The sequence below is a fragment of the Elephas maximus genome, chromosome 9 (genome assembly GCF_024166365.1).
Source record: "Elephas maximus indicus isolate mEleMax1 chromosome 9, mEleMax1 primary haplotype, whole genome shotgun sequence".
Classification (NCBI taxonomy): domain Eukaryota; kingdom Metazoa; phylum Chordata; class Mammalia; order Proboscidea; family Elephantidae; genus Elephas; species Elephas maximus.
Genome location: NC_064827.1, coordinates 63,233,068 through 63,253,242, shown reverse-complemented (window position 1 = coordinate 63,253,242; position 20,175 = coordinate 63,233,068). Strand labels below are relative to the sequence as shown.

General features: G+C 50.3%; 1 protein-coding gene across 10 annotated transcripts in view; it reads right to left on the bottom strand.

The window, feature by feature from the left end:
• The window catches only part of ZNF618 (zinc finger protein 618), a 190,570-nt gene that overhangs the window by 51,608 nt on the left and 118,787 nt on the right, over positions 1-20,175 (bottom strand). For all 10 annotated transcript variants that reach the window (XM_049895070.1, XM_049895077.1, XM_049895071.1 and 7 more), the window contains 3 exons: positions 16,682-16,941; positions 1,734-1,811; positions 1,015-1,053 (listed from right to left, as the gene is read on the bottom strand). In XM_049895070.1, the coding sequence (XP_049751027.1) occupies positions 1,015-1,053; positions 1,734-1,811; positions 16,682-16,941 (377 nt within the window). The remainder of the gene's footprint in view (positions 1-1,014; positions 1,054-1,733; positions 1,812-16,681; positions 16,942-20,175) is intronic.

Below are 20,175 nucleotides of genomic sequence, written 5' to 3'. Positions count from 1 at the left end.
GCCTTTTACAGAAGAAGTATGCTGACCTCTGGCACAAAATGTATACAAATTGTCTAAGTATACAGTTCCTTCAACTTTTGCAAACGGAATGCACCAGTGAAACCAGCACCCAGCTCCCCTGGAGCCCCCCTTGGGCCCCCATCCAGGGGTAACCACTATCTGACTGCTAACAGCATCAATTAGCTTAGCCTGCTTTTGTAGTTTAAAACCAAAACCAAACCAGTTGCTATCATGTCCACTTTGATTCATGGCGACGCCGTGTGTGTTAGAATGGAGGTGTGATCCATAGGATTTTCTTTTTTAATTTACTTTGTTGTGGTTGAGAATACACATAGCAAAACATACACCATTTCGACAGTTTCTATGTGTACAATTCCGTGACGTTGATTATTCTTTCCACAGGGTTTTCAATGGCTGGTTTTGGGGAAGCAGACCACCAGGCCTTTCTTCCAAGGTGCCTCTGAATGGACTCAAACCTCCAACCTTTAGGTTAGCAGGCCAGTGCTTTAGCCATCTGCACTGCCCAACGACTCTGCTTTTGTACTGTACATACACGGAATCTTGGAGGATGAACTCTTGTGTCTGGCTTCTCTCACTCAACATTTTTACTGGAGTCATCCATGCTGCTGTGTGCAGCTCTAAATGGCACATTCTCACAGCTGTGCAGGAGTTCCTCGTGTGAATATGCCATAATTTATTTATCCCAGCATACCCACTGGTGGGCATCTGGGAAGTCTTCGGTCTGGGGCCATTAGGAATAGTGCCGCTATGAACATTCTAGTTCACGTCTTTCAGTGGACTTGTGCACACATCTCTGTTGAGTATGCACCCAGGAGTGAATTCTGGGTTTCACAGTTCAGTTTGTTGGCTGAGGGGAGAATCCACTGGCCCCAAAGCATGGAGCACAGCAATGTGTCTCCCTGAGGCCACCCTGGGCAGTCCTGCGGGGAGGGTATGGAAGTGTCTCTCCCTGCCCCCGCCCCCCACCAGCCCACAAGGAGGGGAAATACTTACTGCCTTGGGAGGCTCCCTCCCCTGAGGTGGCTTCGGTGTCTGTAAGAGAGAGAGGAAGGGGATATGGAGACTGGAGCAACACAGAGCCTGTGCCAAGGAAAAGAGGGACAGTTGGGGCAGGCAGCACCACAGAGAGCCATTACAGTGCTAGAAGTGCTCCCCCCTGCCACAGCTCTGCAGGAGGTCCAGGGGACAAAGCCTCAGACAACTGCCCTGTGCCCCTAGGTGTCAACTGGGCCCTGAGCCAGCACCTTTCCTCCCTGCCTGCCAGGGTCAGGGATGCCACCCCTCCTGTCCTTCACTCTCAGTTTCTCCATCTTCAGGAGACCAAAGCCCCGACACCACTCCCAGGGGTTACAAGGAGGACACAGGTGATTCAGTGTTCCCTGCATGGCTGCTGACGCCCAGAGGCACTGAGCATCGTGGGAGGACTAGGAACCATGTGACTTTCCCCAGGCACACAGGGAGCACTTGCGAGCACGGCCTGGCAGCTCATCCTGAGGCTGGCAGGCACCTCCCACCCTTGTGTGCTCCCCCAAATTGAAGGAAGGCTCTCCTCTGCCCGCACGTCCCCTCTACCGCAGGAAGAGGGAGGAGACGCAAGAAGACTGGAGCTCTGTGAGCCCCTGGGGTCATCCATGCGGGGCCCAGGTGGGAAAATGGCCAGAGACTGGGGAGGTGTAAGCCCCCAGGCTCTATCCCATGGGTGCCCCTCTCACCTCGGTGTGCCCGTACATGGGTCTGGAAGCAGTTGTAATACTTGTACTTCTTGCCGCAGATTCCACACTCATAGGACCCTGGAAGACAGGAAAGGCAAGGACTGGTCAGCTAGCACCCAATGTCTGCAGCCAGAAGGGCCCAGGACCCAATACCGATGGCTCCATGTACCACCAAGTCCACATCTCAGGGTGAGGACTGTCCCACGGATTGTCTCGTCCCTGGCACCAAGGAGGCAGCATGGAACAATGGAGACAGCACTGAGCTGGAAGTGAGGAGGCCTGGGTTCAACTTCCAGGTTTGCTTTCAACTCTGTGAGTGACCTTGTGCAAGTCACCGCACGCCTGCCCCCCAGCCTCAGTTTCCAAGTCAGTTAAGACAGGCAGTAACTTCTTCATGACAGGAAAAAGGACATGAAAATAAAAGTGCTCTGAAAGGAATACATTGCATCCACATATGGAAATCTTATTTAAATGCATGAGGTTCGCTTCTAGCTCTCTTTTCCTTGCCATAATGGGACAGAGGTTAAAAGAACAGGCTTCAAGTCAGATGCACTTGGGTCCCCCCTTCTTTCTGCAACTTACCAGCAGAATAACCTTGGTAATTTCTTCAGGCACACTAACCTCAGTCTGCTCATCTGTAAAATGGGGCTAATAGTACCTACCTCATAGGGGAGACCTTTGGCACGGGGCAGGTGTTCCTTACACTCCCCTAGGAAGTGTCCAGAGCTACGACAGATACTCCTGACTAGGAGACGATCCTCCACCAGCACCCCTTCGCCAACAACAATGTCTGCAGAGGAGCTATCTTGTTCACTCAGACACACAGAGATCAGCATGGTGAAAATGCCTGGCTCCAGGCCTCTGCCAGGCCCTCTCCCAGAAGCAGGCAGACTGAAAGGGCTGAGCTCTCTTTCCCAGTGGGCTTTTCAAATGGGTCAGAGGAGAGCCCACCACGAAGAGGAGAAAGCACATGGCAGGCAGCCAAGCAGAGCCCACCACAGCCAACCTAGCAGGAGCCCAGGCCCTGCCCAGCCCACCTACCAGAGAGCCTTCACCCAGGCCTGATGCCACCTGAGTCCAGGCCTCACCGTGCTGTTCAAGGCAGTGCCTTCCTGGCAGAAAGGCCAGGGACCTTGTATCAGTACAGAGGCCCTGGTCCCACCCCAGGCCTAGTGGGCTAGGACCGCTGGAGGTGGGGGTCTGGGAACTGCCATTTCCAAAAAGGTTCCTCAGAGGATTCTGCTACACAGCAGCCAGGTATGGGAACCACAGGTTTAGAGCAAAACAGACCAGGGAGGAAACTCAGCTCAATTGTTAATCAGCACGTTCCCTAATCTCACTGGGCCTTAGCTTCCTCATTGGAAAAATGCAGATAATGTAGGCGGATTAACGTGAAGACTGAATTCAATGTGAATAGTGTTCCTAGCAAAATACCAGGCACCCAGTGAGTGGTGGTGATCATCAACTCCTATCCCGCCTGGAGGCAGAGCCTGTTTCCTGGGTGTGCGCTGAGGGTATCAAATTCAGCCAGAAGAGCACTGGACTTGGGAGTCTGAAATGTCAGCTCAGCTCTGCTGTTTGACTGCAGGCACATCCCTCTACTTGCCTGAGCCACAGTTTCCTCACCTTAGAACAGGAATACGATTTCCACATCTATGACTGAGGTCAAGATTAATCATAAAACAACGTGCCTCAGAGCACCCAGGAGGTGCTGGACAAACAGCCGGAGCTCCTCTCCCTCCTGTGGATCACTCCCGGGAATGCTGGCATCCTAACACGATCGTGAAATTCAGTAGTTTGTCATTCAGGGGTTTGTACATGTGTTACCCTCGTTACCCAGGGAAAGATATAAACACACAGAAGGCAAAGAGCAGGTTGCGTATTTCTCTGGGTTTGGCCCCGTGATTGGCACACAGTGGGAACCCCGTAAATTCACATGGCCTTGCTGTTATACTCATCTGTCACCCAGTAATAACGACCCGGCTCCCTTCCTGCTGCCTCCACCCACTCCGCAGCAGTCCCTGCCAATTCCCCTTCAACGAGCCAAGAATTTATTGTGCATCTTCAACACGCCAGGCAGTGAAGCTCAACAATGTGCAAGACGTGTTTGCTGCCTCCATTTAACAGGAAGCCAACACACCACCAAGCTGGGACACAACTCAGGGTGATGGCGCTATGACAGGGGACACTCAGGGGTGGGACTCCAAAATGGCTACAGCCAGGGGCAGATGTCAGGGGAGAGAGCAGGCAGGCGAAGGGATGGGGAAAGGCCTTCCCTGCAGAAGGAGAAAGTCCCATAGGTGAGAGGGGCTGAGTAGAGGAGAGGAGCTGCAAGGGCAGGCAGTCAAAAGTCCGTGGGAGGCTAGGCCCCTCTCCAGAGAGGACAGAGGCCTGTGAGGAGCAAAGACTTGTCCCACTTCAAGATGAGGTCCTCATGGCCCCAGCTCTCTCTCTCTCTGCCTTGAGACCTGGGCCTCAGTTTCTTTAGCGGGACTCAGTGGACTCAAACGGGACACTAACTGCTGAAATGGACAGTGATTGCAGCTGTAATGCCCTGACCCCAACTCACCTACCCAATAAAAAACCAAGCTGTGTTCTCCTACTGGCTTTATGGGACCATCCCCCAGCCATATTGAGACCTGAGGGCAGGTGCAGCCTCACTTACTGTCCATCCCCCGTATGGTAGTGTCACGGGGAGCACAATGGCCCCCAATCCCCACAGCAGGGAAAGAATGAAGAAAAGGGCACCTTACCTGGCAGTGTCGGGGACCAAGCACTGTGCGCTGACAGGACGGAGACCTGAGTTCAAGGTCTGGCCTGTCCCTCACTCACCCTCAGACCATGAGCTTAGGCTCTCTATCTGTGGGAGGGGCCAGATAGGCAGGGAGGTGGAAGGCAGGGCCTGGGGAGATGATATCAGGGGTCAGCCAGGCTGGATGGCCCCAGAATGCAGCAGCATGAGTAAACCAAGGTTTAAATCCTAGCTCACCACATACCAGCTGGGGGACCCCAGACAAGTCATGGAACCACTGGTACCTTGGGTCTCTTTTCTTTAAAACAGGTAACAGTGGTGCCCTCCTCAGGGGTAGTGGTGAGAATCAAGAGAGATGATACTGTGGGCATTTAGCACAGGACCTGGTACACAGCAGTCACTCAGTAAATGACAGCTGCTGTTACTATCAGTATTTCCAAAGTTTGTTCTTTGGAATCTAACTTCCTGAGTACATCCTTGGAAAAAGAAGCTTATGGTCAAGCAAGCGTGAAGACAGCTCATGGCATGGCCCTGTCCCAGGGAGGCACAAAGGATTTGAGCTCCAAAGGCTCTGACAAGTCTGGCAGAGAACCTTTCTGTTTAATCCAAGGTCTGCCAAACATGCTTGGCTATGGAACCTGTCTGTCCTCTTGGCCTGCTTCAGAGCTGTAAACCCCAGGAAGTACTGCCAAAATGGTCCATACATTCTAGACTGCTAGACTTCCAAACATCCTACCATCCCTCCCACAGCCATGTGCTTCCAGGGTCCCAGGGCAGGCTCAGATCTTCAGACACATGACAGTTACAGAGTGTTGGAAGGGGTGACCCTTCACACTGGCCCTACAGGTGCTAGCAGGCCTGCTTCTTGGGGCTTAGCAGCTGACGACTCAGTCCAGCCACACCCCCGCCCTTAGGCTCGCCCCATTGGGTCTTGCCCTTCAGCCATCCTGTACCAGATGCATATCTCAATGCTTGGTCAAAAATCCAGGTCCCCAAGATCCACCCTGGGGGCTGCATTCCAGCACTTTTCCATCTGAGTTACGTGCTTTTCTATCTGAGTTACTAAGAAATCAGAAACAGCCCTTAAAGTTGGGGAACATCTGGGAGGTTAGGGAAGGGGCAAAGGCAGCCAGGAGAGCAGCTCAAAATGCTGGACTCGGGGGCAGGGGACCTGGAGTCTAGGCCTGGCCAGTCACCTGGGCTTTCAGGGCCCTTGGTCTGCCCCCTCTGCACAGTTGGGCAGGGCAGACACGATCATGTTATCTACCTAAGTTCATGAACAAACCCCCGCTGGCCAAAGGACATCCACACATTCCCATGGAGGCTGGGACATGATACAACATAGCTGCTACGGCGGAAATTCCTGTTTTCTCTTTAAAATCCAACTTGTATTTTCTGATTCATGATATGGTTATAACATGAAATTTCTCCTGAAAACCCTTCCAGCAAAATGGCCTCCAAGGAGATGTGCCCAGGGTGGGCTGTGCCCTTGTGGTCTCCTGACCCCCAGCACGTCCACAGCCCCATCCGCGTTCACACCTGACCTCCTGCCCAGCTTCCTCTCTCTGCTAGGTTCTCCAGCCATTCTTCCCTTTGTGAATCACGGCAGTTACTATCACTAGACCCAACTAAGCACCAAGTGCTGTATCTCCTTTCATTTACACCTCTACGACATCTCTGCGTGGTGATGACCTCTGCCTCCCCTCCCCCCGGCACAGGTGAGGAAGCAGGGGCTGGGGCAGGTGCGTGCAGAAATTTCTCCCATTTCACAGCCAGCTAGTGGGGAACTCCACACACATGAGCTCATTAATTCACACAACTCCAGAAGACAAAGCTTATTATTATCCCCATTTTTCAGAGGAGAGAAACAAGGATTGGAGGGATGACAGACCACGCCAGAGGCTACCCAAATCTGCCTCACTCCTGAGCCCACGCACTTAACTGCCACACAACCAGGCTCTTGGAAAGCACCCAGAAGAGAATCTTGACATTTACCAGGTACACCCAGGTCTTGTTTTTGTCCTCCATCTTCCCAGAAGTCCCAGTGAGGTTGGGACAACTCAATACACATTTCAACAACAAGCTTAAAAGCTCTAGAAGCCAAGTGGTCCAAGCCTGGGGTTACTCAGAGGCTGGCAAGGAACTGGACTCAAAGCTAGCCTTGGGGGATCCAGAACTGTCCTATTGCCACCATGCCAGGTCACCAGGGGAGCTGTGTCCTCCCTTTGGTTACGGGCTCCCCCTAACTCCACAGGGCAGCAGAACTCCCTACCATGTGTAGGTAGTGCCCCAGGATACCCAAGAATCCCCTATGAAGAGCCCTGGGAAGGCTGCTCAGGAGCCGAACCTTCTCCTCTGCCCCATTCCTGCTATCGCTAGTGACGCAACAAGAATCCAGAGCCCAACCTGACAGATCAGTGGAAGAGACTTGCTCTAATTAACAAGACCTGTCAGGCATTTTCCATAAGCACCTGGCAGAGAGCCCACAGCCAGACTGGCCAGGTAAGGACAGGTGAGTCTAGCTCCCAAGGCCACGGAAGGAGAGGAGGGAAAGCCTAGAGGAAGAAGCCAGTCTCCTGAGGACAAGGCACTGTGCAACCCTCAACTCTATTATTTGCCCCCAGCTATTGACTCGACAACACTGAGTTTGGTTTGGTTTTGGTTTATCTCCAGGTAAGGAGCCTTGGTGTCACAGCAGTTAAGTGCTCAGCTGCTAACCAAACAGTTGGTGATTGGAGCCCACTCAGCAACTCCGTGGGATAAAGACCTGGAGATCTGCTCCTATAAATATTACAGCCTAGAAAATGCTAAGGGACAGTTCTACTCTGTCACATGGGATCACTAACAACAACAGCTCCAGGTAAGTCTAGAAACCTTTCAGAATACACAAAATGCAACAACACAGAAGCCAAAGCAGGTGAATGAGAAGAAACACAAGGGTAGGGATTAGGGACAAAGGGTAGGGATTAGGGACAGAGATGGGTTCCCCGTACAGGGCAATCCTGTATTTAGCTCAGAGCTTTCCCAGCAGCTATGGTTCGCAGGATCACTCTTAGGAGCTCTAAGACTCAACAGAGAGAACAGGGTGGCTTGGGGAACCCTGTCATGGACAAGTGGTTTCCTAAAGCTCTTTGGGGCTTGCACTCAGACTGCATGTCCTCTGGACCAGAGTCTTCAAAGTGGAGTACAATCCCCTGAAGATACATGGAGACTGTCTGCGGGACATGTGAGCAAACAGTTTTAAGAGCCATCAATTTCTCAACTGCTAACATCCAAAGGTATTCTTTCCTAAAATCAATGTGCCAGAGAACAACGTGGCAGGCGGGGAGGCTCCACTCACTTGCACTGGTTCTCCTCTTCCCCTCCTCTCTTACCTTCACCCTTCTCCATGTTACAAAGGAACGATGTATCCTTCACTCAGCCCTACTCGTACCAAAGAGCCCTCCCGGGGAGATGAAAACCTCTGGGCTTCTAACAGAGATGGCTTGAAATATTGGTGTTGGAGTAAGAAAGTGAGTGAATCTAATGACTGGAGAACAACTCCTTTTGTGAAACTGGGTGATTTCAAACTCTTTGCTTTCAACCAAATTGAAAAGGGATCTAATGGAGTTGTCAGCAAAGAGACCACTAAAAATAATGCGTGACGATAGACCCGTGTAGATTCTTGGTGTACAACTTGGAAGGAGTTCAGAGAATTGAGCTACACGGCTAAAACAAAACTCTGGCCATCCCGGCTCCTTATTATGTGATCAAGGTTTCTAAGCATTACACCTATGAAAAAAAAAAAAAAAGCAGGCATTAAATTAATGCTGAGTCTTGTCTCAATTAGGCAATTAAAAAAAAAAAAGTTGCCCTTGAGTTGATTCTGATCCCATATGTGTCACAGTAGAAATGGGCTCCAGATGGTTTTCAGCGGCTGATTTTTCGGAACTAGATCGCCAGGCCTTTCTTTCAAGGTGTCTCTGAGTGAACTCAAACCATTCAGATGCAGTGAAGCGTTAACCATTTGCCCCACCAGGGACTCCCATTTTAGCAATAATCCATTGCTGTCAAGTTGGTTCTGACTCAGAGTGACCCTACAGGACAGGACAGGGTTTCCAAGGCTGTCATCTTTACGGAAGCAGACTGCCACATCTTTCTTCCGAGGAGCAGCTGATGAGTTCAAACTGCGAATCTTTCGGTTAGCAGCCGACCACTTAACCACTGTGCCACCAAGGTACCATTTTTAGCAATAACAAAAAGTCAAACCTGCTGCCACTGATTCCGACTCACAGTGACAGCGACCCTACAGGACAGAGTAGAACTGCCCCATATGATTTCCGAGGAATAGCTGGTGGATTCAAACTGTCGACCTTCAGGTTAGCAGCTGTAGCTCTTAACCACTGTGCCACCAGGGCTCCCTTTTAGCAATGAGAAATATTAATTCACAGACACATGAATCAATTGTGGAAAAAAAAATTTAAAAAGTTTCATCCATTTGATAAAGAGGAGCATTTTTAATAATTACTTTTACTTTTACATTTACTATTTATCTAAATTTGTGTTGATTAATTGTATACTAATAATAACTCTCAATCTGGAAAAAGTGCTTTATAATGTAGAGCTTTCTAATCCCAGTAAACTTCTTTAAAATTTCAATTTATGTACACCTGGCTGTAGCAGATAAGTGTGAAAGAGTGATCAATAAAAGACTTTCAAGCATAAAAAATATATTGGTTAGGATAAAATCCTGTGGGGAAAGTAGACGGGAAATACAAATTCAAGGAGAAAAAGGAAAAATGTAGAGTTTCTGGCTGTTAAAGATGCGCTTCTTCGCATGATTTTTAATGGATGAAGGCAGACATCAACCTGCAATGCCGTTTGGATTCCCTTGGATATCTGTAAAAGAGTGATTCAATTTTATATTCAAAATGCCACCTTTTAAAAAAAACAATAACCCAGAAATGATATACCTTGCAATTACTTAAACTCTGGATAAAAATCTTGGATGTCAACTCCAGGATGTGAGAAAGAAAACACAGCTTTTCTAAGTTCTTTTGGAGGTACTGAACACAAAAAGTTCAAAGCCACTGGCCTCTTAGGTTCCCATGGTTCCGAAAGTAACCCCAAATATGTGAACGTCCTGAGGCCTTGGCTAGTACCATTGGGTCTGTTTTGCACTCTTTGTCCCCTTTTAAAAACATTTGCACAGCTATGATCCCCAACAAGCCTACTGGAAAGACGGCAGATTTTATTACACTCACTAACCCTTCAAGACATGGTTGCTCAAAGAGGCTAAGGGGCTTCTCCAAGGCCCTGTAGTAGGGCAGATCCTTGGTCTCCTGCTTCCAGCCCAGGATCCCTTTCGAACTGGGAACTTTTCCCACCTCCGACCACCAGGCGAAGAGTCAGCAGCAAAGATGGGACGTGCCTAGGAGCGTGGCCAGATCTCCTCCTCTTCAAGTGGCTGCAGCAAAGAGCTGAGTGTTGGTTCTGGCAGGCCCAGGCACAAGGCACTGCCAACAACCTATTGAAACAGGAAACTGACTACCAGCTGGCACCATGAAGCAGGACCTGGCACCTTCGCCACCCTGGTCTGTCACAGGCTGAAACCCACGTGGCTGTGTCTGAATGGCTCTGTCATGCTCTTCTGTTGCTCCTTCCAGCTGTGGCTGAGCCTCCGCCTCCTCCAAGTCCTCACTTGAGCCCCTCCTCCTCCTCCTGCCTCTCTTCCCTGGCAGCCCTGCACGTGGGAAGAAACCTCTGCCCCTTGGCTCTCAGAGTTTGCTGCCTAGAAACCTCCCCGGCGACTCCAGGCTCCCATCTGACCCTGGACTCTGCCTCCTGCACCCTGCCCAGCCTTCCTCTCTGCCCACCCATCTCCAGGATGGGAACTCACTCCCACAAAGGCTGCTCCCAAGCAGGTTCTCCTCTGACTGAACTGAAATTACCTCCTGGTGACTTCCCTGCATTAGTCGGGGCCACTTGGAATATGTCTGCTCTTTTCCCCCAAAAGACTGTAAGTTATGAAAACTTAAGATTCTACCCCACCTCCATCCCCAGCCTCCTTTTCTCCAGGAAGAGCCCCTACCTCTTCCACAGGGCTCCTCCCCACACTGAGAGATAGCTCTCTGGACATAACCTGATTGGTCCTCATCCCCCTTGTGAGGAGGGGCCCAGCTGAGGGTGGGTCCTCTGTCTCCTGTACCATGAAGGAGGAAACCTGGAACTACTCAGGGCTCCATGCACCTGCGGCTTTCCTTGGGTTCCCTCGTCTGTAACCTCCTTGGGCTCCCTCCTCTGTAACCTCCTTGGGCTCCCTCATCTGTAACCTCCCTAGGATTCAGAAGATGGCCTCACAGAGGTCCACCACGAAGAGCACCCATGCTTTGTACTTACTATATTTTGACCACCATAATGGGATCCAGATTGGGGGCCTTATCTCTTGGAACCAGGAAATATTCTGTGCTCTGGGTGTTCTCACTGTTGTGAACTCAGCTTGCCTTGTCTTCAGCATCCAGGGTGGGGATGGCAAGCAGGTTTCTACTTCAGATTCTCTAATTTCTAAATGATTAGCAGTGACTTCTTCACTGGGAGAGTGTGCAATGATCAATTAGTGATGCCTGCCAAGAACATATAGGTGGCTGGGTGGCCCAATCAGTTAGCCATTTGACTACTAGCTGAAAGGTTAGCAGTTCAAACATACTCAGAGAAGACACACCCTTGGAAGACAGACCTGGCAATCTGCTTCTGAAGGCTCGCAGCCTTGAAAACCCTATGGAGTAGTTCTACTCCGCACACACAGGGCCTCCATGAGTCAGAATCAACTTGACAGCAACTAACGACAAAAGAAGCAATGAACATGGAATTGGAGAGCAGCAACACTAGTGCCCTGTGTTTAGCATTTCTCATAGAGGTGCTCTTGAAACCTCCAGTGTGGCTCTGCCACCCCTCCTGGGGCCACGGGCGCAGGTTCAGCATGCAGCTTGCCAGGTGGGTACACACAACTGCTAATTCACTTCCTTTCACTGCTAGTTTTACCTAACAAAGCTATCAAGTTCAGTATTGCTAAAAAAGGAAACTCAAGGTCTCCAATGGCAGTGCAGCTCTTTCTAACCCGTCTCAGTACAAGGAATTTCTGGGCAGCAGGGAAGGAGCAACAAGCACTGCAAGCTTGGCAGCCAGCCTCCCGGGCACTGATGCCCCTCCCAACTCTGCCAGCCAAGAAGCTGCCAAATGCCATCGTGTGCCCATGACCTGGGCTCCTCCACGGGAAGTGGCTCAGATAATGTTTGTGTCATTGGGAACACTGTTTGTCTGATGGCTGTTAAAGGGCCAGGGAGAACTGGAGAAGGGGGTAAAGGGGGAGGGAGCTCAGAGAGAAGGCCAACAGGAGGCTCAGTCATGGCGCAGCACTGGTGACTGAAGAGGAATGCTATTCTATTCAGTAACAGCCCCAAGCATGCTGGGTGAGCAACGCATTGAGGAGAGTCTTTGGCTCGGCATGAACCCCTCGCTCCCCTGCCAAGTGCCTCGGGATCATGTTAACTCCCCAATACCAGTCACCAGGACACAGGATGGGCATTGGCATGAGCTCATTCAAAGAGATGGCCAGTGCCTTCCCTCCTTGTTCTACTTCTGGAAGCAGGTGAGAGGGAGGTCTGTGAAGTGGAGCAGGTCCTCCACACAGTGGAAAGAAAAGTCACCAACTTGCCCTGTGATTCTGGACAATTTTTCCTTTCTATAGACCTCTGTTTTCCCCACGGCAGATATCAACAATCGATTGCATCACCCTTTGAAATCCTCAAGCTATCCTAACAGCCAGTAGCAACTGCTTAGACTTGACCCACAAGATGAATTTTACTTCCCTTCCTGAAATTAAAACCAAAACCAAATCCACTGCTATCAAGTCAATTCTGACTTATAGAGACCCTATAAGGTAGAATAGAACTGCCCCCAGAGTTTCCAAAGCTGTAAATCCTTCACGAAAGCAGATTACCACATCTTTCTCCCACAGAGTAGCTGGTGGGATCAAACTGCCAACCTTTCAGTTAGCAACTGAGTGCATAACCACTGCGCCACCAGGGCTCCCATTTTGAGATAAGATGTTCAATTCTAACACTGATTTTTTTTTTTCTTTTCTTTTCTTCTTCTTTTTTTTTTAATGCCTTTCCTTCCTGGAGCGGAAGCCAGTTCCCTCTGAGTCTGACCCCTGGCAGAAGCTATGTCCCCAAGAGGAGCCTGCCTCTAAGGATGTGAGATGAGCAGCCATGACCAGCAGGGAGCGCTCTGGCCCTGCTTTGGATGGGCTCCAAAACCGCAGCTCCACTGTGTCACTATGACTTTGACGTCTTTTTAGCAAGGGTCTTCTAAGACAGGCCACTCAGATGTTTCACAGGATACTCAAAGCCCCTGAATCCTAGGGAGGCTGCACTAGAAGGAACTCCAGGGACTGGACAGGTTTCCCTGTCCAGTTCTCAGATGTGAAAAAAAAAAAAAAAAACTAAAACCAAACTGGTGCCATCGAATCAACTCCAACCCATAGCAACCCCATGGGACAGAACAGAACTGCCCCATAGGGTTTCCAAGGAGTGGCTGGTGGATTCAAAGCGCTGACCTTTTGGTTAGCAGCCATAGCTCTTAAGCACTACACCACCAGGGCTGCAAAACTGAGGCCCAATAAGAACTCAAGCCTTCTGACACCTCTTCCAGTGCCAACTTTCTTCCCTAGATTACACTGGCTTATTTCCTAGATTTAGGAATAAAGCAGAAATTATTCTGGTCCTTCCCCTTGGAGCAGTACTTTTCTACTATTACTACTGCCAATAATAGCTAATCATTCATTAAGCACAATGTTGAACATTTTACATACAGCATTTTACCAAATCCTCACATAACCCCATGAACTTGCAATTATGGGAACAGAGGCATAAAGAGGTCAAGTAACTTGCTCAAGGTACCACAGCTATAAAGTTGTAGAGCCTGGATTCACTCCTAGCCCAAGGATTCAGAGCCATGTACCCCACACAACACTGCTCCCTTCCACCGCACGTTTCAGTTCCTGACCTCAAGAGGTGACCAGGACTCATCTCACTGAAGAAGACACTAAGGCACAGAGAGGCCAAGGACCCTGCTGCTAAGCAGTAGCTGAGCTGGAAACCAGCATCAGTGGCTGGCATGAGGCTCGAGGGCCCTGGAGGCTCTCACTGTGCAGGCAGCTAGCCCAGTGAGGACTCCCAACATTTCCCTGGCCTGGCTGCTCAAGGCTTTCCCCGTCTAATCTTGACAGCTGGCTCTGTCCCAGGTTTCAGATTCAACTCCCATTCACTGGCATCTATATCTGGTGAAGGGCATAAAGAGCTCCTGGGTCCAATGAGCCTTAAAACACACACATACACCAAAGAGAGCAGGGCATGTCTTCTCTCCATAAACTAAGAAACCCACTAGCGTTTAACACAGTCTGAAACCTTGCGAGCAGATACTGACGGAGGTAGGTCAAGCATGGGCCCCTGAAGAATCATTCTCTCATTCATCACTGGAGTGGTCATTAGTTTTATTTTTTAAATGCTTCTGGCTCGCCCTTTCTGTCACATGGGGGGATGGCATTTCCTGGCCTCTGTGAGGTTGGGTGGGGACAAGGGACTAGTTATGGCAGTGACTGTGAGTAGATTAACACCTCTCACTTTGGGCTGCAGCAGTTAATGGTCAGTGTGAGTGCGCTGTGGCTTTCTTTCCCTCTGTCACTTGGCTGACAACATTCTATGTAATAGTTGCATTTAGCCTGGGTCCAGAGCAAAGCAGAGCCCCCAGCTGACCCACAAAAGACATGCAGTCTGAACAAATAAAAAATCTTTGTGCTTTTGAGCTCTATGAAGATTTTAGGATCTTTGGTTACTGCAGCATAACCTAGCCCCATCCTGACAATAATAACACTAATACCTACCCTGTTTCCTAGCAGTCAGTACCTTACTAGGTATTGTGGAGTATCAAGCAGAGAAAAACGTATCAGACAGGTTCTGGGCCTCCAAGAGCTCACAATCTCATGGCAGGGACAGGTGTGGACAGGCCCCTCTAATCTAAAGCAGACAGTGGGCAGTGTCCCATGTGATGGGCAGGTTAGAAACAGACCACTTCTGACCAGAAGAAATCAAGGAAGACTTCTGGGAAGAGGTAGCACTGGAGTTGGCCTTGAAGGGTGGGTTAGAGATGGTGAAAAGCATTCCAAGGAGAGGGAATGGCATGAGCAGAGGGCAGGAAATACAGGGTGTGTTGCAGAAGAGCAAACTGCATTGGAATGAAGAGACTGAGAAGATCAGAAGCAAGAAATGGGGCTGGAAAGCTAGGCTGGGTCCAGGTTGTAGAGGACCTTGATGCCGTGGGAAGCAGTCTGGCTTTGACCCTAGAGACACTGGGGTACCCCAAGGCTTATCGGCAGGGACATACATGGTCAGTGTTTCATTTTTGCCAAGGCCCCCTGGCAGCCACCATGGAGGGTGGTTGAGAGCAGGGAGACACAGACAAGGCGACCTGGCTGTTAGCGAGATACTGCAATGATCTTGGGGGTCACAGTGGCCACACCGAGTGGAGGAACTGCTGGGAAAGGGGTGCACAAGGCTGATTCCCAGTGGTTGGGAAGAAAATGCAACAGGACTTGGGTCCAAAAGTGGGCAAATACACACACACACACACACACGGACTCTCCCCACGAGGTCCCATGTAGCACACACAGGATGGGGGCCAGGAAGATGGGGGCATTTAGAAGTCAGAAGGAGGTGAGCCAGAGCTAGGCAAGGAGGGCAGGAGGAGGCACGCAGAGGCACTTCAGGGCACAGAAGGGTCTAAGAACAGAATGAACACAGGGTATGTGGAGGAGGGTCAATGGCCAGGGAAATCTGGGCCACAGTAGGCAAGATCTCAATGCCAGGCTGAGGAATGTGGACTTTATCTCACAGGCCAGAGTCTGCAAACTTGGGGCCCATGGAATGAATCTGACCCACAGACATCCTTTACTTGGCAGACTTAAAAATCTGCATTACTTACCAGCATTTAAAGGCAAGGGAATTCACATCAAGTTTTTCACTTCAGGCCTCTGATTTTTCTAGAGGTCTGGCATCACCGAGCCCACATTCCCACCTGATGGCAACCATCTCAGCAGCTGCCCTCTGCACACGGGGAGTGGGTTCTTCAGTTTCGGTCAATTCCATTTATGCTAAATAAGCATATAGCAGTCTTCAGTACTCATGGATTCCATATTGGTGAATTCACCTATTTGCTAAAAATACTCGGGGCGCTTTCACAGTGATTCACAAATACGTTCATGCGCAGAGCAGTAAAAAAAATTCTCAGCTGCGGTTGAACAAGAATTCGCTAATTCAGCATTTGCGGGAACTTTATAGAACATAACTACTTACATAGAATGTAACTATTCAATAGAACATAACTATCAAATAACAAGAATCGACTGGATTTGTTAGGTCCCTGTGGGCATTTGCAATTGTGAACATGACAGCAGCGTAGGGATTCTGAGGGGTATCCCCAGGCTTACAGGTGAAGAAAGCTGGGGTGGGGGTGGGGGAATAATTCCTAAAAATCTAGTTTCCACAGAGATCTCCAGAACCTGGCCCAAACCAGAAGAGGCAGGGGGAAGGCACCAGTCGGTTCTGGTCCAATCCTACCTGGGTATCTGCTCCGTGCAGGACCTGTGCCGAGAAGTGCTCCCAGAGCCCACAATCAAGCTGAGGAGGGAGAAAAGCATTCAGGACACAAGGGGACAGCTATGGCTTTAGAGAGGGAAGATATTCCTCCCTACCAGCCACAACAGAGGGGGAATGGTTTGGGGGTGGAGAACTCCCTGTCACTGGAGACATTCAAGCAGAATGCCTATGCTAAGTGATAAGGGCTGTGCTAGACCCACCTGTGGCAGGGGAGCCCCAGGGCATGAGGGATTCACTGGGCCTGCAGAAAGTTCGAGGGATTTGGCTTGAACAAGGTCTCGATGAATGAGTAGGGCTTTGCTACATCAGGCAGAAAAAGGAAGTGCTCTCTAGACTAGAACTGTGCAGGCAAAGGAAATCTGAGGAGCTCAGACCTTACCCAAGGGCAGAGGTGAGCCACTGAAGGGGGCAGAGGTCACAGGTCCCCTTTCTCCCCCAGGCCTCTGGTCCCACATTGCCGGCCTGGTCCTGGTCCTGGCCCTGGCCCCGTGGTGGGCACTCACCAAGGGTCTGCTGGTTGCGGACGCCACCAATCACCACGCAGATCTCAGCGGGCACGTCCCCAGTCCCATCCTTGCTGACTGCCTTCTTGTCCTCCTTGGCCTCACCCTGCCAGATCACCTCCTGGATGTAGTCGTCAGGAAGCTCCGTCTTCACTTTCACCTCCGTCATGGTTCCCTGTTCGGCACTCAGTGAGGCCTCAGCCGGCACGGACTCTGAACCCTCCACCTTGGTGGTCTTCTGGCTACGCTTCAAGCGCTCCCTGGGAAAGAAGAGGGTCTGCTCAGTGTGGAGCCTATGCCTGCCCCCAGGCTAACCTGGGGGCCCACCAGCCCAGGGGGTTGCAAAACATTTAGCCACAGACCTACCACTCAAATGAACTTCACCTTGATGCCCGGGGCACCACAGAAATACGCAAGGCTGTGTGCATAGAGAAGGGTAGACCCCCCAGCACACTCACCCTCCCACATAGGCCCCCATGGTTGCCTCTGAGGCTCCTCTATGAAACCCTGGCTCTAATGGAAACAGCTGAAAAACCACGGGGCTAGCATGCCTCTAACTCCCCCCATTTTACCAATAGGAAAGCTGACGCCTAAAGAGGCCCAGATGTGCCCGCTTGCCTCACCTACCACTTATTTATGTGTAGTGGCGTAGTAGTTAAGTGCTACGGCTACTAACCAAAAGGTCAGTAGTTTGAATCCACCAGGCGCTCCTTGGAAACTCTATGGGGCAGTTCTACTTTGTCCTATAGGGTCACTATGAGTCGGACCCAGCTCCAAGGCAAAGGGTTTATCTCAACTAGAGTTACAAGAGACCTAAAAAGGCAGCTCTGGATGGTTTAAATCAGTTCTTCCCAAACTTGGACGTGCACACCCATTAGCTGAGAATCTTGATAAAATGTAGATTCTGTAGGTCTGGGGCGGGGGGCGCTATATTCTGTATTTCTAATAAGCTCCCAGGTGAGGCTTATGCTGCTGTCCTAAAACCACACTTTGCGCGGCAAGGGTTTAAATGACTTGATGAATGCAAAGCAGCTGGTGCTTGTCTTCTTTCCTTTACTCCTTGGCAGAAGGGCTAGAGATCTCATCCAAGCCCTCGCCTGCTCCTGTTTCACAGATGGAGAAGCTACAATCCAAAAAGGCTCACTTGAGATGTAACGGAGCCAACATCTCTGCCCCCAGTACTTTGGACTAAGAGCTCTTTAAACGTCAGGAAACATCCACAAAAGAGCGAGCTCAATATTAAGGTGGGCAGGACATCTATCCCTGAACCTCCTGTATAAATGGGGAGACTGGGGCCTAGAGAACTGTGACTTGTCAAGGGCCACATACATCAGTAGCAGGGACAAGGCATGAAGCCAGGTCTCCTGCCACCCACTCCTGAACCATTCTCCTCTGTGTTCTCGTAGGGCCCCCTTGTCCTTCTGGCAGAGGGGATCCCCATCATAACTCTGGTGGGGAAGCCGAACTGTGCCAACTAGGGCTTTGAACCGGTTCAGCCACAGCCAACAAAGGGAAACTGGAACAGACCTGAAGTTTTACAATTTGCATGATGTGGAATGATAACTGGAACGGGAAAAATTATGGGTCAAAGCTCTGGAACAGGAGACTTGGAAGAGACATAGTGAGCCCTTTCAGGTGCCTGATACATGAGACTGGATTACTGGCAGGACTGTGGAGAGCGACACATGTTCAAAGCGGTGGGGTCAGCCGCCATCTTTGAGTAGGGCACCACTGCTTCCAACTCTGTTCAAAATCCTACGGGCAAGAGATTTGGTTCTACGCAACACATACACTGCCCTTGTTTTCTAAAAGGGAAATTAGGTTTCTGAAAGGGCTCTGACCTGTTATTTTTCCCATTCCAGTTATCGTTCCAGTTCACCCAAATTTTAAAAATTTCGGTCTGTTCCAGTTTTGCTTCCTCAGTCATGACTGAACTGGGAAGAACCGGTTCAAAGCCCTGGTGCAAACTGAGAAATCGAGTATTGTTCCAGGCCTCAGTCTAGTGGGTGCAGTCTCCACGGGGGCTATCTTGAGCTAGAGACCTGCACCTTGACTAAAGAGTCATCACAGGGCAGAAGAAACGGCAAGCTTTACAAGGCCCAAGAATACATCCAGGACAGCCAGGTCTGAGAAGTTACAAGGGGATGGCTATGGCTTTAGAGAGGGACGATATTCCTCCCCAGCAGACAGCAACAGAAGGGGATGACTTGGGGGTGGAGAGCTCCCTGTCACTGTAGGCATTTGAGCAGAGGCTGAGTGACAGCCTGGTGGGAATAAGATGTGATATAGTGAGGTGGAAAGAGTACTAGGTTTTGAATTTAGACTGTCCCAGGGTCAACTCCTAGATCTGCCACTCTCAAGCTGTGAATTCCTACATAAGTGACATCATTCCTCTGAGCCTCAGTCTTCACACCCATACAATGGGGATAACAGAGACTATGCACTCTGGTGCGGAGACAATGAAGTAACACATACAAAGACCTAGAACAGTGGCTATCAGTGGAGATGTTTTACTAGAATATATCTTTTTTGGGGGGCAGGGGAGTGTGCAGGAGTTGATTACAGGGGAAAGTCTCGCATGGCATAACAGACTTTAGCACATGGGCTATGGAGTCAGACAGATGGGGTTTCAAATCCCAGCTCTATAACTTCCCAGCTGTGTGACCCTGAGCAAACCACTAAGCTCCCCTGAGGCTGTTTCATCATCTGTGATGGGGACAGACACCCACACCTACTCTCAAAGCCTCTGTGAGGATCAACCGAAAAAAGGTAATCCCAGGATCCTGTCTAGAGTTTCTCGTATAGCAAAGATGATCGTCATGATGGAAACTGGTAAAGAACCCTTTTTATTGATACTCCAGTTAGACAGTAAAAGAAACCACTGAAATTCCTATTCTAACAAGACAATGCGGGTGCTAAGGGTCAGCCAGTCCTGCCCACCCTGAGGCTCTCTGGGCACAGGGCTGGAAGCCAAGGCCCCTGTCCAACCATCAATGACAGCCCATGGATCCAGGTAGGGTTTTCTAGGCAGGCGGGTAGGCTGAAGGCTCTCCTTGGTTTGGCCTGGCTAGTCCTGACCCTGGTTGCTCAAAGGATTAACCCCCCAAGACACCGCAGATCTGCTTCTAAGTAACAGTGGAGTTCCCACTAGAGTAGAGGTGCCCGCCTCTGCCAGGGTTCCCCACACCCTGAGGTTGCAGGAAAATAAGGGAAGGAAACGGCCTCCCGGCCCAGAATACCTTCACCCCAGCTTTCTTCACTGCCGATGCTCCAAAGCCCGTCCTAAGGCCTCGTGAGCACTTGACCATCCCATCTGAGTGGACTTAGCATCCCTTCCTGCTCTCAAGGTTCTCACTAACATCATGTTATCCTGGTGGGAGAAGGAGCTGCTGGAGTCAGACAGGCTGGGTGTAACCCTCGACGACACCCACTCACTCTGCAACCTTTGGCAAGACTCCTTTCCTTGAGTCTCAGTTTCCTTCTCTGTTCAAGGG